This window comes from Halichoerus grypus, chromosome 13 (genome assembly GCF_964656455.1).
Source record: "Halichoerus grypus chromosome 13, mHalGry1.hap1.1, whole genome shotgun sequence".
In the NCBI taxonomy this organism is placed as follows: Eukaryota; Metazoa; Chordata; class Mammalia; order Carnivora; family Phocidae; genus Halichoerus; species Halichoerus grypus.
Genome location: NC_135724.1, coordinates 49,687,020 through 49,703,497, shown reverse-complemented (window position 1 = coordinate 49,703,497; position 16,478 = coordinate 49,687,020). Strand labels below are relative to the sequence as shown.

At 43.2% G+C, this 16,478-nt stretch overlaps 1 protein-coding gene across 1 annotated transcript in view; it reads left to right on the top strand.

Annotated features, from left to right (window-relative positions):
- Positions 1-8,441: 8,441 nt before the first annotated feature.
- The window catches only part of ENOSF1 (enolase superfamily member 1), a 29,139-nt gene continuing 21,102 nt past the window's right edge, over positions 8,442-16,478 (top strand). Inside the window, exons 1-2 of the mRNA XM_036070701.2 lie at positions 8,442-8,594; positions 14,791-14,899. Coding sequence (XP_035926594.2) covers positions 8,511-8,594; positions 14,791-14,899 — 193 coding nt within the window. The 5' untranslated portion in view covers positions 8,442-8,510. The remainder of the gene's footprint in view (positions 8,595-14,790; positions 14,900-16,478) is intronic.

Here is a 16,478-nt window from a genome sequence, read left to right as displayed (position 1 = left end):
ATTAGTTTGGGTTCTTTATTATGCACATACCTACATATCTGCTTTGTTCAATTAACTTGCCATTCTTCCATCAGAATAACACTTTTAATTGCTAATCACTTGATAATGCAATTTTTTTAAAGATTTATTTATTTATTTATTTGACAGAGAGAGAGATAGCGAGAGTAGGAACACAAGCAGGGGGAGTGGGAGAGGGAGAAGCAGGCTTCCTGCCGAGCAGGGAGCCCAATGTGGGGCTTGGTCCCAGGACCCTGGGATCATGACCTGAGCGGAAGGCCGACGCTTAACGACTGAGCCACCAGGCGCCCCTTGATAATGCATTTTAATAATTGAACAAGTTATCTTTGCTGTTCCTTTTTTGGGCAAATTCTTGATGAAGTTTAAACTTTATTTTTCATATTCCCCAAAAATTCAAGTGACATTTAGGATTACATTATGCTTATAATTTGATAAGAATTAACATCTTTCAAATCAGTCTTCCTAGCCTGTTTATGCAAATCTTCATTTACATCTCTTAGTAAAGTTCTTCTCTAAGACTTTTCTCTGTGGAGTTGGAAGCTGAGTCTCCTCTCATCTCATTATACTGCTCTAAAGATGCCACCCAGGTCACTTCTGGAGACCAGGTCCCCACTTTGTTACAAAGAAACCAACTTGTAGAGATGAGGAAGATTGTGCCCCAGGAGCATTTGTTTCCCTAAAATCAGTTCTTCTCTGGCCCTTCCTCCAGTTTTTCCTTTTTTTGTTTAAATGACATCACATTGAGTTTCTGTCACCAGCAACTGCAGTCCTGATTAATTAACATTCAAATTGTCAATACAGAAAGGAATACTTATTAAAATAAGCAACACATGCTTCACATCATCTTTTGGCCCCTCCACATCCACTCTGCTGAAGGCCAGCCTGTACTCATCACTGGGTTCCCTTACTTTGGATTCCTGTTGGGGTAAGCCAGTGAGGAGCTCTAGGAGAAGATGGGAGGAAACCTCAAAAGGTCAAGGTATTTATTTCCCTATTTCTTCCTTTTGAGGTTGGGTTGCCTGTGTCCTTCAACCAAAGTTTCCTTTCAGTACACCTTTTTTCTCTTTTTGGGGAGTGATAACAGCTCTCATCCCTTATCTTTTCTGTTTTAGGAGTAGGGTGCTTCTAATTTTGGTTACTGCATTAATCCTGTGATTCTCCTATCCTGCCTGCCCTTTTGTAAATATCTTTGATTCATCTTAATTTGAGTGTACTGTTTCCAGCTGGGACCCTAACTGATGTTCCTCATACTACTAATAACTGTATCAGTAGAAAATACCAAACTTATATTATTACATCAAAGTGACAGTTGATACAAAATAGTAACATTTTTGGTAACAGTAGCAACATACAATATTAAGTGTAAAATTACTGTAAGACTTTATTAACTGGAAAGAACATACTAAATTTTTAAATTGAGGTATAATTAACATACAACATGTTTCAGATGTACACTATAATGATTTAGTATTTGTATATATTTTGAAATGATCACAATAAGTCTAGTAATGTCTGTCACCATATGTAGTTACAGAATTTTTTTTTCTTCTGATCAGAACTTTGAAGATCTCTCTTAGCAACTCTCAAATATGCAACATGGTATTTTTAACTATAGTTGCCAAGCTGTACATTACATCCTGATGACTTACTTATTTTATAACTGGAAGTTTGTATCTTTTGACTCTCTTCACCTATTTCCAACCCCATCTCTGTCAGCCACCAGTCTGTTCTCTGTATCTGTGAGCTTGGTTTATTTATTTGCTTTTTGGGTTCCACATATAAGTAAGATCACACAGTCTTTCTCTTTCTCTGACTTATTTCACTTAGCATAATGCCCTCAAGGTCCATCCAGGTAGCCTCAACTGGAAAAATTTCTTTCATTCCTTTTTATGAGAGAATAGCATTCCATTATATATACACATTTTATCCATTCATCCATCAGTGGACACTTAGGTTGTTTCCACATTTTGGTTATTCTAAATGCTGCAATGGAGATGCATGGACTTTTTTGTGTTAATGCTTTTATTTTCTTCAGATAAATACCTAGAAGTGTAATTGCTGGGTCATATGGTAGTTCTGTTTTTAATTTTTTGAGGAACCTCCATACTGTTTTCCATAGTGGCTGCAGCAATGTACATTCCCACCAATAGTGTATAAGGTTTCCCTTTTCTCCACATCCTTGCCAACACTTGTTACTTCTTATCTTGTTGATAATAGCTATTTTATCAGGTGTGAGGTGATATCTCATTGTGCTTTCATTTGCCATTTCCCTGATGATTAGTGATGTTGAGCATCTTTTCATGTGCTTTTCTTTGGAAAAAATGACTATTCAGATCTACCCCTTTTTAAATGGATTATTTGTGGGGTTTTTTGTTTTGTTATTAAGTTGTAGGATTTCTTTATATGTTTTGGATATTAATCCCTTATCAGATATATGACTTGCAAATATTTTCCATTCAGTAGGTTGCCTTTTCATTTTGTTGATCATTCCTTCTTGAATGAGCTTTGGTGTTTGTTCATAATCTTCCCTTACTATCTTTTTAATGTTTATTGGATCCGTATGGATACTTCCAGTTTTATTCCTGATCTTGGTAATTTGTGTCTTCCCCTTTTTTCTCATTAGTCTAGCCTGTGGTTTATCAGTTTTAGTGATTTTTCTGAAAGAATCAGCATATTCATTGATTTGTTCTACTTTGTGTGCATGCACATGAGTGTGTTCTATTTCATTGATTTCTGATCTTTACTAATCCATCCTGTTTTATTTGCTTTGTTATTTTTGTGGTGTAGTTCCTGTTCTTTTTCTAGTTTTTTTAAGATGGAAGCTTAGGTCATTGATTTCACATATTTTATCTTTTCTGATCTGAGCATTTAATGCAGTAAATTTTCCTTTAAATACTGCCTTAACTGCATCCCACATATTTTGATATGTTGTGTTTTTATCCATAATTCAGTTCAAAATATTTCCTAATTTCTGAGTTCTTTTTTGACCCATGTGGTATTTATGCTGTTTAATTGTTAAATATTTGGGGATTTTCCAGATTTTTTTTTTCCTCTCTTTTTTCCCCAAGATTTTATTTATTTATTTGACAGAGGTAGCGAGAGAGAGCACAAGCAGGGGTAGGGGGAGGGAGAAGCAGGCTCCCCGCTGAGCAAGGAGCCTGATGCAGAGCTCGATCCCAGAAACCTGGAATCATGACCTGAGCCAAAGGCATATGCTTAAACCAACTGAGCCACCCAGGTGCCCCCAGATATTTTTCTTCTTTATGTTTATTTGTATAATTTCAACCTTCTTAAATGTATTAACTATATTAAAATTCTGTTTTGTGGCCCAGAATATTCTACCTTGATAAATGTTCTATGAGTACTTGAAAATATTATGCATCTTGCTTTTGTTAGCTGGAGTTTTCAGCAAGTGTCAGTTTGGTCAAGTTGATTGTGTAGCTTAATCTTCTATATTCATATTGCTTTTCTCCCTATTTTCTATCAGTTACTGAGAGGAATGTTAGAATCCTCAACTATAATGGTAGATTTTTCCGTTTTTCCTTTTAATTCGGTCTTTTTATGTATTATGTAGCTCTTATTAGGTGCATATACATTAGGATTGTTGTGCTTCATGATAAATTGACCATTTTATCATCATTAAATGTCTCCATTAACCCTAGTAATATTCCTTTGGCTAAAACCAAATTTCCATCTGGTATCATTTCCCTTCTCCTTAAGAGCTTCTTTTAATATTTCTAGGGGCACAGATCTGATAGCACTGCATTTAAAGGTTTTTGTTTGACTTCCTTTTTGAAATACGTTTTAGCTCAGTTAAGAATTCTTGGTTGACGGTTTTCTGTAGTACTTTACAGAAGTCTCTTCACTCTCTTCTAACTTGCATTATTTCTGACAAAAAGTCTGTTGTCCTCAACTTTATTCTTCTATACGTAAAGGGTCTTTTCTCCCCCTCTGTATTTTAAAAATATAGGCTCTTTATTCTTGGTTTTTAGCAATTTATTTATGATATGTCTTTGCACAACTTTCTTAAAGATTATTCTACTTGGGGTTCTTTGAGATTCTTGATTCAGTGGGTTTACAGTTTTATCAAAGTTGGAAAATTTGGGGCTGTTATTTTTCAACTTGTTTTTCTTCTTCTGGGACTTCAGTTACATGTATGTCAGGCCATTTAATATTGTATCACAGGTCATGGATGCTTTGTCCTTTCCTTTTTTCTGTTTAATCTTTGTGCTTCATTTTGGATAGCTTCTTTTGCTTTGTCTTCATATTCACTAATCTTTTCTTTGGAGTGTCTGTTCTGCTTTCAATCCCATACGGTGTATGTTTTTTATCCCAGAAATTCTAGCTTTCATTTTTTTTCTCATTCATACCTCTCTTCATTATGCTTACATTTTCCTCTACCATCTTGAAGGTTTTTATCTGGATATTAGGACTATTGGGTCTGTTTCTATTGAACTTCCTCCTGTATGGGACTATATGTTTCTACTTTTATATATGCCCAGTGATTTTGGTTGGGTGCTAAACAATGTAAATTACAGTTTTGGGTTGCTGAAATTTTTAAAAAATTATTTTAAATAACGTTGAATTTTGATTTCATGCACATTTTCTACTCTGGCTGGTGGGGACAACCTCTAGGGATTGTTTTGTCTGTTCTTTACTTGGATTCAGTTCAGTCCTTTCAAGGTATACATTAAAGCTCTGTTAGGTCCAAAGCAATCTTTAATCTTAGAAGATTTGATCTCTGCCCTGCTGAGGATTCTACCTAATGTTCCATGTATTATTACCAAATCTTTACTATCAGGGACAGGTACTATTCCTAACCCTGTGCAACTGCCAGTAATTTTTTTTTAAAGATTTTATTTGAGAGAGAGAGCAAGTGCATGTGTGCGCAAGAGAGAGCAAGCATGAGTGGGGGAGGGCAAAAGGAGAGGGAGAGGCAGACTCCCTGCTGAGCACAGAGCCTGATGCAATTCGGGGCTTGATCCCAGGACACTGAGATCATGACCTGAGCCAAAGGCAGGCACTTAACCGACTGAGCCACCCACACACCCCCACCCCCACCCCCACTGCCAATAATTTTCTTGCCTGTTCTTTCTAGTGGCTCTTAAATTTGAGTAGTTTTCTCTCATTCATGTGCCTATCAGTACTCAACCAAAGTTTAGAAGGGGTCCTTCTGTTCTCTCGCTCTCAGACTATAGCCACATTGGCCTCCACTAATATAAATAAACACTAATTTTTGTCTCCTCAACTCAGTAACACTGCAGGCTCTGTTTGTCCCTCCCACCCCCTTTGCGCTGTAGCCTGTAGACAGTGAGTTGGGACAATTGCAGGGTTTTTTGTTTCCTTCTCTCCGGTCAGTCTTGTTCTCCCTATGGTCCATTGTCTGAAGTCCTTTCAAATATTTGAGCTGGCTTTCTGGCTAAGATAGTAGTATAAATCCTGTCCTTTTTACTTTATTTTTCCTAGAAGTAACAGAGCTATTAATTATAGTGATTTTTTTTTTTCCTAGGGTCATTAATTAGAGGGCAACATTTGGAATGGCTGGGTAGGCCTGTCCTGGTATAATAAGCTGATAACAATACTAACAGTTTTCCAAAGTTCACAGTTTGCCTTGGGAGAGTCCTAGATGGAATCTGGGGGCTGGTGAGGAAAGCAAGCAGATCCTAAAGTAAAACCCTGATCACAAGGGCAACAGAAAATGGAGTAGTTTATTCTGAAATTTACCCCTGGGATCCAACTCTGAAAACTCAGAAGGGACACAAGCCTCCTCACCTAGAAGAAAACCTGCTGACATACCTGTGCTGCCACGTGTCCCCCTCTTCCACAACCACCAGACACAGGTCTTCAAGGCCTAGCTTCACAGAAAGGCAAAATGTGATTCTCAATAAATGTTAATGGACATATGAGAAAAAAATAATGGGCATATGAAGACTAATGTGAAGAAAACCACCATAAAGGAAAAGAAATCAACAACCAAAACTAACACCTAAAGAACCAAGCTTAATGGAGGCAACGAATGAAAACTGTTTTGAGGTGTGGCATCAATTTTTTTCAACAGGGGTGAAGGTACACTAGTCTCATCTGTGGTTTTGCTTTCCCTGATTTTAGTCACCTGTGGCTAGCCTGCTGCCCAGAAGCAGATGATCTTCCTGATGAATCCTCAGAAGGTCAGTAGCCTTACACATTGCGAAAATGCCTAGTCATTCACCTCATGTCATCATGTAGACATTTTATCTCAGAGCATCACAAGAAGGGTGAGTACAGTACAAAAAGATTTTTTTGAGAGACCACATTCACTTTTATTTGTATACTGATATAATTCTATTTTATTATTGTTAATCTTACTGTGCCTAACTTATAAATTAAACTTTATCATATGTATGTATGTATAAAAAAACATAGTATATCTAAGGTTTGGTACTAAGTATGGTTTCAGTCATCCACTGAGTGGGGGGAAGTCTTGGAATGTGTCCCCTGCTGATAAGAGGGGACAACTGTACTATGAAAAGAAAATTTGGAAATTCAAAACAGATGGAAAAAAATCCAACACCAAAGGAAAAAGAATTGGAGTGAGTAAAAGAAGAAACACAGTTGGAGATCAAATCTGAGTTGGATTATTAAGCCAAAGAACATACCCAGGATTCAGTACAAAAGAACAGAGTCAAAAAGTTTTTTTTTCCCAGGGGTGGATAATAGATTCAGAAGATCAATTATCAATCCAATTAAGCTCCAGATGAAGAAAACAAAAGAATGAAGAGGAAGAACTAATGAAAGAAATACAGAAAGATTTTCCAGAGGAATATATTGCTTCTGGTTGAAAGGATCCCTCAGTTGTAGAACAGAATTAATTTTTAAATTAATCCTAAACACAAATAGTGACATTTTAAAGCCATTAGGAGAAAATCCAAACTTTTTCTTGAGGGTGTTAAAACCCCACCCAGCTTATTCTTTAAAGAACGGGACTTAGGGACACCTGGGTGGCTCGGCTGAGCATCCAACTCGATTTCAGCTCAGGTCATGATCTCAGGGCTGTGAGATGGAGCCCCATGTCCAGCTCCACGCCCAAGGTGTAGCTTGCTTAAGATTCTCCCTCCCTCTGCCCTCTGGCACTCCTCTCTTCCTCTCAAAAAAAAAAAAGAATGGGACTTAACACTAAAGTATTAATTTGAACTAAGACTTTTATATAATAAAACCAGCATTCAAATCCAAAAGAAAAGGGCATCTTCAGAATACAAAGTACTCAGAATTTATTAACCAGGCCACAGATCCATTCTGAAAAAGTGAATTGAGCATATATTCCAGCCACACACAAAAGTGGGTAGAGCAGGGCAAGGAAAAAGGCTATTTCACATTAACATTTGAATTTCAGACTTCTCTTGGAAAATGAGAACATAAAGCAATCCAGGGCTCTAGTTCCCACTGGACCACTATAAGCTGGAGCTAACTGGCTACTGCTTTCAAAGAGTAAAGGCCCTTAACTGCAGTCCCAGTGGCCTATTGCTTCACTTAAACGTTAAGCCTAAGGAATTCATCCAGCAGGGTTATATGCATCCTTAAGGAGCAGAGGTGTCCTGGGCATCCCTGAAAATATCCCTGCCAGACCCACATAAACACAAATCGATAGAATAACGTCTGTAGCGGTGCTTCCCAAACATTTATTCTTCAAAGCATGCCCCAAAAGTAGGAACTAAAATGGTGTGTGCTGTACTTCAAAGCAAAGGATCAATGTGCCTTCTAATCCATAGCTTTCACCAAGTTCCCTCTTAAACAGTCCCTGCAGTCCAGAGGACAGAGCCCAGGATTTGCAGCCGGATCACTCTGCCACTTACCTAACTAGCTGTGTAGCCTCGAGCCAGTCACTTAATCTCTCTGAATCTCATTTCTACACCACCTTGCAGAGCTGGACGGATAAGAGGTAATGTATTTAAACCACTCCGCCTCAGAAGGGGTGTAATAAAGGGTGACTTGCTTCTTAATTTATCGGGTAACAAACGGGCTGAGGTCACTTAGACACCTAGGATTTTCTAACGTCTCCCCAGGCTGCGCCGGCATTGACTTGCGTCAAGAGTGGAGCCCGTGGCCCAACTGTGCTATTGGGCGACCGAACTTTGTTCAGACCCCGCTCCTTCCTCTTGGACGCCGCGCCAGGGAAAGTTACTTCTCGAGTTTCCCGTCCGGGCGGGGCACGGTCTTGCCAAAACGCCGACGCAGCGCGGGACACCCCTCCCCCCCTCCCCCCAGTCCCGGGTCCTCCGCGACCCGCAGCGAATCCGCGCCAGGGCGGTGCGGGCCAGCACGGGGTTGCAGACGCGGCGGGAACCGCCAGAGCGTCCCGGGGAGCCGGGATCCTGGCCTGCCACTCGGGTCCGGTCAAGTTCTGGTGCGCGGCCGCGCGGCCAATCAGCGCCTGCGGGGCCGGGCCCCGCCCCTCCCGCGGCGCACAGTGTCCGAAGCCGAATTGGCGGCTCGGGAAGCTCCGGGTGCGCGGCGACATGGTGCGCGGCAGGATCTGCAGACTCTTGGTGCGCGACGTGCGCTTCCCCACATCGCTCGGGGGCCACGGCTCCGACGCCATGGTAAGCGCTGAGCGACAGCCGGGTGCTTCTTCCCGCGGACGTCCAGGCCCATGTATGCGCAGGGAGTCCAGCGGGTCGCGGAGGTTCCCCACTTTGGAACCGTTGCTTTTGCAAAGGGGGTAGGCCGGGAGGGGAAAGGGAATAAAAGTAACCCGAAACTCTCCACAACTCCTGGGCTTTTTTTTTTTTCCTTTCCTTATTTTTTCTTTGTTGACGTTTTATACTTCTGTTGTTACATTTATGATTCGCATTTTGCTGGAAATGGTAGAATGCGTAATAAGCAACAACAGCGTAATGCTCTTGTTGGATCCCCACCCACGAAACCCTAGAACACATACTGACTTCTGCACTGAAACCTTGGTGGGGTTCGTGGTGGTGGGCCTGGGTGTTTTGGGTGATGATCCTGCCCCCTCCACAACTTGCTGTGTGACCTAGAGAAGACGCCAACCTCTCTGGGCATCTTGGGCCCATCTATGAAATGGAGTCACACTCTGGCTGGGAAAGCAGACAAACAAGCTCGTAGTAATTCTGGGGCATGTGAGGGGGGCTGTCATGAAATTACCTGAAAACACTGTTAGAAGGGATTTGTCACTGTTGAGAGTTATGCAAATACCAGTCTTTGGAGATGTTGTAAAGGCACAGCCTTCTACCTAAATACTGAAGGGCGTGTTTGCTTATTGATAGTGTTTGGAGGGACACTCTCCATCCCTACCACGGTCTAGTGCAGTTGTTCCCAAATATAGGAAGGAGTTCTATACTGGGTCTCCCCGAGGGCTGACACCCCCTGGATTCTCATTGCCCTCAGTCCACAGAGGAGAAAAATAAAATTGCCTGGGTCTGTAAGGAATGCAGGGAAGTGAGAAACATCCATGTTAGGATGATGGTTACCTGTTATCTGTGTGGAGGGAGGGGAATGAGTACCAGAGGACTCTAATTCGCCCTCTAATGTTGTGCTTCCTAAGTGGGTGGAGGGCACGCTGATATCATTACATTACCTATGCTGTTTGTGAACTTGAAATATTTTTTTAGAAATAGGTCTCTCGTAAAAAAAAAAAAAAAAAATGCTAACTAGGGCGTCTGAGTGGCTCAGTCGTTAAGCGTCTGCCTTCGGCTCAGGTCATGATCCCAGGGTCCTGGGATGGAGCCCCGCATCGGGCTCCCTGCTCAGCGGGAAGCCTGTTTCTCCCTCTCCCACTCCCCCTGCTTGTGTTCCCTCTCTCGCTGTCTCTCTCTCTCTGTCAAAAAAATGAAATACATAAATCTTTAAAAAAAAATGCTGACTAAACAAAGTTATTATGTTTAAATGTCCTTTATTCTGAGATTAAGTTACTCCCGCTTTTTAAAATCTTTGTGTTCCTTCTTATATTATGTTAAATGACTTAAAAAAAAAAAAACACCCAGTTGGCAATCCTTTGTGGATCTCCAAAGAAGTGTTTGAAATTTCATTGGCTTGTAAAATTCAAACACTTGAACTAATGCAACCACTTTGCCCCTCTGATGTGTAGCAGCTGTGGGTTAAACCGCTCACTCTCTTAAGCTTTGGTTTTCCTTTTTTTTTCCATTTTTAAATTTTAAATTCAGTTAATTAACATATAATGTATTATTGGTTTCAGAGGTCAAGGTCAGTGACTCATCAGTTGCATATAGCACCCAGTGTTCATTACATGTGCCCTCCTTATTTTTTTTTTTTTTTTAAGATTTTATTTATTTATTTGACAGAGAGAGACACAGCGAGAGAGGGAACACAAGCAGGGGGAGTGGGAGAGGGAGAAGTAGGCTTCCCGCGGAGCAGGGAGCCCGATGCGGGACTCGATCTCAGGAACCTGGGATCATGACCTGAGCCTAAGGCAGACACTTAACGACTGAGCCACCCAGGAGCCCCTCATGTGCCCTCCTTAATGTCCATCAGCCAGTTACCACTTCCCCCACCCCCTGCCCTCCAGCAACCCTCAGTTTATTTCCTATGATTAAGAGTCTTATGGTGGGGCACCTGGGTGGCTCAGTCGTTAAGTGTCTGCCTTTGGCTCATGTCATGATTGGTCCTGGGATGGAGCCCCGCATCAGGCTCCCTGATCTGCGGGAAGCCTGCTTCTCCCTCTCCCACTCCCCCTGCTTGTGTTCCCTCTCTTGCTGTGTCTCTGTCAAATAAATAAATAAAATCTTAAAAAAAAAAAAAAAAAAGAGTCTCTTATGGTTTGTCTCCCTCTCTGGTTTCATCTTGTTTTATTTTTTTCCTCTCTGCCCCTATGATCCTATGTTTTGTTTCTTAAATTACACACATCAGTGAGATCATATGATAATTCTTTCTCTGATTGACTTATTTCGCTTAGCATAATAGCCTCTAGTTCTGTCTACTTTATCCATTCATCTGTCAGTGGACATCACAGCTCTTTCCAAGGTCTCAGTTTTCTTATCAGTGACATGGGTATAATAATATCTGCTTCATGTAATAAATGAGATGCCCATCAGGTGCCTAAATACAGAGAAAGCCATCAAAAAGTATTGTCTGTAATTACTATTTACATATGAGGAAACTGAAGTAGAAGGGGCTGTGGCCTAGATTTTTCTCTGCTTTGAATTTGTGAAGTGTTAAAGTAGCCCGGTTTTAAGTAGAATAATTTTAAGAAATGGAATTTGTCTCTGGGCCTAAGTTGTTTATGACCTCAGGGTCAAGAGAGGTTCTCTGATACCTGTATTGCAAACTCATAAATACTTAAGTATTTATCTTCCAGAGATATGGGGTGTGTTGTGTGCTGATTCTCATGTGCCTTCTTAATAGAATGTGCTACTTTGCAGTTCTGGGTGGTATTGCTTCCCAAACCCTCATGACATGCTGAACTCAGCAGTTCAGCTCTGTTCAGCACTTAGAAGCAGAGGAGACTTCCTGATCAGAAGCAGGATATTTTCATGAAGGAGCCCTGAAACTGCCCCCAAATCTGTTAAAAGTAAAGGATTCGGCTGTGATTTTTTTTTATCGGCCTTTTAGGAAACATGGAGCACTCAGGCCTGTACTTATAAATTGCTTGCTTGTTGAGGCACTCATCAAGGTTCCAGAGAGCTCCAGGGCTGTCGGCTCATAGCCCAGCTCCAGCTGACACCCTCCCCCCACCACCACCACTTCCCAGCCAGTCATACTTTCCCTCTCCTTTCCCCATTGTCTGCTGAGCTCCCAGGAGTGGCTGTGCTCCCAGACCACTCTCTCCCTCCTCTGGCTCCCATTCCCGCACCCCCAGCAGTTAGAAAACTGCCCACTGCATCACAGAGAAGACTGAAGACAAATGCACGGTGGGCCCCATCTCCACCCATCGGCCTCCAAACCAACCCTCTCATCTTTCCCTTTATTCTGTGAGTCCTATCCTCCCAGACGAATCTATTCTGTGTCCCCATCCCACCCTTCTTGACTGACGAGGCCCCCATTCTCATCCCCTCCATCTCCAGTATTTTCTTCCTCAGTCTCTTTTCCCAGTGGTTCCTTTTCTATCCCATAGAGACAGGGATTCCCACTTTGGAATCACCTTTCCTTGACCCTAACATCTCTCTTCTTCCTTTGTGTCTGCTCCTTCCCCACCAAAGACTAAATTACTGGTTCATCCCTGTTGCCTCCAACCTTTACGCTTACTTCCTCCTTCATCTGAAATCTTCTGTCTCCTTCCTTCTCTTGGGATTGACTGTTTTTTCTGCTTCCAGGGTCCTTTCTCCGGGGCTGCGGGTCACGTTGTCAGCTGCCTCCTGCCATCACTTCTACACCCTAACTGACTTCGGCTGCTTCCTTACTGGCCTCCTTCTTCCCTCTGCAGGGCTCAGGCCCCAAGGGCCCTCCTGTCTCACGGTTTGCTCCCAGTAAGACCCCCTCTGTGTGTACAGCTTCAGTCCTCACTGGAAAGCTCCCCATCCTCAACCAACCAGCTCAGATTCTATTTTCATCATAAAGTCTCCTCCAGCTTCAAATGCATCCCGCTCATAGTGCTCTCTGCCTGGCTTCCATAGTTTGTATCTCTCCCAGAGACTTACCATGTCCTGCCTCTTCTATTAGAGTTTCTATAACCATGGCTTCTAAACTATAACTTTCTCTCTTTTTTTTAAAGATTTTATTTATTTATTTGAGAGAGAGTGAGAGAGAGAGCATGAGAGAGGGGGGAGGTCAGAGGGAGAAGCAGGCTTCCTGCTCAGGGACTCGATCCTGGGATTCCAGGATCATGACCTGAGCCGAAGGCAGTCGCTTAACCAGCTGAGCCACCCAGGCTCCCATAACTTTCTCTTTATTTATTTATTTATTTATTTTATTTTTTATTTTTTATTTTTTTAAGATTTTATTTATTTATTTGACAGAGACAGCGAGAGAGGGAGCACAAGCAGGGGGAGTGGGAGAGGGAGAAGCAGGCTTCCTGCTGAGCAGGGAGCCCAATGTGGAGCTCGATCCCAGGACCCTGGGATCATGACCTGAGCCGAAGGCAGACGCTTAACTACTGAGCCACCCAGGTGCCCCACTTTCTCTTTTTTTAAAGATTTTATTTATTTGAGAGAAAGAGAGCATGAGCAGGAGGAACAGCAGAGAGAGAAGGACAAGCAAGCTCCCCACTGAGCAGGGAGCCCGACGCAGGGCTTGATTCCAGGACCGGGGATCATGACCTGAGCTGAAGGCAGATGCCCAACCGACTGAGCCACCCAGGCGCCCCTAAACTCTAACTTCCTTAAGGGCAGACGTGTCTGTGCCCCCTCAGCAACCTGCACAACCTCTGATACGCAGCTGGTGCCCAGCAACCCTTCACACCGAATGCTCTCCACTAGGCTTTGGTGCCAGACAAAGGCCTCTGTGTGCCTCCTCCCCTTCCCTGAGCGCAGGGATTTAAATTCTGCTTCTTTAAACTCAGTTTCCGGGGCGCCTGGGTGCCTCAGTTGGTGGAGGATCTGCCTCCGGCTCAGGTCATGATCCTGGGGTTCTGGGATAGAACCTCACGTGGGGCTCCCTGCTCAGCGGAGAGTCTGCTTCTCTCCCTCCGCCCCTCCCCACCCCCAGCTCATGCTGTCTCTCTCTCACCTGCTCTCTCTCAAATAAATATAATCTTTAAAAAAATAAACTCGGTTTCCTTATCTGTCAGATAGGGATAATAGCACCTACTTTATAATATTGTTGTGAGGATTAAATTAAATCAAGTAGCTTTTAAAATAGTTTTTCAGAGCAACAAATACTGTGTAGTAATAATAATAACAATAAAAACAATTGTCACCGCCCTATGCAAAAATACATCAATAGTTGCATCCTACATTCCTTATTGATGCATTCAGATCTTCTGCCTGGCTTTTGGGGGTCTCCGTTATCTGCCCCCACACCACCTATCCAGTCTTGTCTTCATTCACTTGCCACCCCGGTGGCCCAGGGGCCTTTCACTTCTGTCTCACAAGGCTCGGGGTTTCCTAGGGCTCTCCCTTGCCCCTGCCTTCACTTGTCTCCTTGCCCCTCCTAGTGTCTCAGTCCCCTGCTTCCTCTTTCCTTGCTCCCTTGCCCTTCCTGGGGACTTCTCACACAGTAGTTCTCACCTGCTCCTTCTCCCTACTGAGGGGAAATTTCTGGAGACAGACTGGTTTTTTCACTTCTGCATCCCCCATATCAACAGGTAGTGTTGAGTTTCATCATAGTCGGTCAGTAAACACTTACCAAAATACCATTTGATAGTAGCAAGTTTTAAAGAAGAACAAAACAAAAAGCGGGCTAATTTGTCCTTAAGTTTTAATTCTTTGTTTCCGCCCAGCGATCTCTGAACCAGCGCCATTGTCTTTTTAGCCCTGCTACACACTGCAGCGAAGATAAGTCCAGTTTTCTGTGAGGCGTTCTGAAGGCTTGGCTGCTTCCATTTGAGGCTGCTTGTGAATACAGCTCTGTTCAGAGAGCTGGCAGAGGTAGCTTAGGCAAAAACTCCTGGATTAAAATCTGAGCTGATCATCAGAGGAGGCCTAATGGCAAACTGGCACTGAAAATATGCATTGCCCTTGTTGAAATGATATGAATCTGTCAGGCGGACTTTCCCTTTGTCCATTCAGAACTCCTCCATTTTTGGGGGGCACACCCAGGCTTGCATCAGATTCGAGCTCCTCTTGAACGTCCCCTGTTGCGTTTTCTAGTCTTATGTGATGTACTGAGGGGTACCTTTGGGTTTCTCATGTTTGCCTTGTGGGGCGGGGTGTGTTTCTCCTGCAGCACACAGACCCTGACTACTCGGCTGCCTATGTCGTCTTAGAGACCGATGCGGAAGACGGGCTCAAGGGGTACGGGCTTACCTTCACTCTGGGAAAAGGCACGGAAGTTGGTGAGTTGAACATTCTCGTTAAGGTTCCGGAATGCTTCGTTTTCACTTAGATTCCAGTTGTGACCTTACTTTTCTCTGTATTTACGCTGTTCAGGGTGAGTAAAGACAATGTTTCATGGTTTGTTATTTGTTTCATGGGAAGAAATGAAAAGGCGGCAGAACTCGGCCCTTCTCCTTGCAGGGGTCAATGGACTGCGGGCATATCCGTGAATCTCGGCCTGTTTCTCTGCCTGAGCTAGGCGGGCGGCTGAGGGACATGACAAGGACAGATGGGCACTTGTGTAGCAAGGCTTATTGGGATGTGCACAGCGAGCCACTTGCTCTTCAAAGTACTGCACAGCGAGTGGTTTCAGGCCCACTGCTCCTCACGGTGGAAGGGCCTCTGGCTGCCCTGTTTCAGAGCTGGTATCTGGGCAAAGCAGGTTGTTCATTGAGCTATGAGTGCAGTTCTTCTCTCAGAATTGGAGAGAGCTCAGTGGGGGTCTTGAGGCCCCTCATTTTTTAGATAAGGAGACTGAGGCCCAGATAGCTGCTCAGCTAGCCACTCCCTGAAGTGCTTTCTTTCCACAACATTTTAAAAAAAGATTTTATTTATTTATTTGAGAGAAAGAGAGAGAACATAGAGGGAAAAGCAGGCTCCCCGCTGAGCAGAGAGCCCGATGTGGGGCTAAATCCCAGGACCCTGAGATCATGACCTAAGCCGAAGGCAGAAGCTTAACCGACTGAGCCACCCAGGCACCCCTCTTTCCACATTTAAATACAAATTATTTGTTTGATTTTTGTTTTGAAATACTTAATCCATGTACAAGGTACAAAATTCAAGAAGTACAAAAGGTGACCTTTGCCAGATCAATTTCTATGGATCATTAGGGTCTGAAGCCAAATGATGACAGTTGAGGTGTGAGGATCTAAGAAGGAAGGAAACAGATTCTCTAAATTTGGTGGTGATGCAGTAGAACCTCTCCCATGGATATTTGCACTGTCAGCTCTCCCTAAGATGTAAAATAGAAGTCTTGCCCCACTGAAAGATTTTAATATTGTCAAGCAGATGAAAGGTGAGTGTGCCCACGCACGCACGTGTGTATGTGCATATGTGTGTGTGTGAGGACAAGGGAACCTTTCTTGCACTTTAAGTGGATGCGAGGTGGCCACTATTCCACTCTTCACAGGGCTGGCCTTCAGTCGTGCCCTCAGCCAGTTCTGTAAGACTTCCCTTGAGCCCTCGCATGTGTCAGGCACTGGAGAGATCCATTTTAGTGAGATAGAGAAAGGGGACAGAATCCTGCATACACAGAGAAGGAATGCACAAACTTCTCAGGGACACAGCCATAGGAGAAAAGATCATGCAGTGTGAGAAGGACAGTTCTTTAAAAGCTGGTACAAGTTACACAGAAGTTTAGTTCATTGTCCAGGAGGGTCTTGGGCAGCTTCAGAACAGAGGTGAGCCTGTGAGATTAGTCTTGAAGATTATTCCTTGAAGCTAGGAATTTGCCAGGGAGCGGGAGGAGACTCGGCAACTATTCCCTGTCTCCCTCTCCATTAAGTCAACCATTTGCTGTTAATGTTTTCCGTAAGGCGG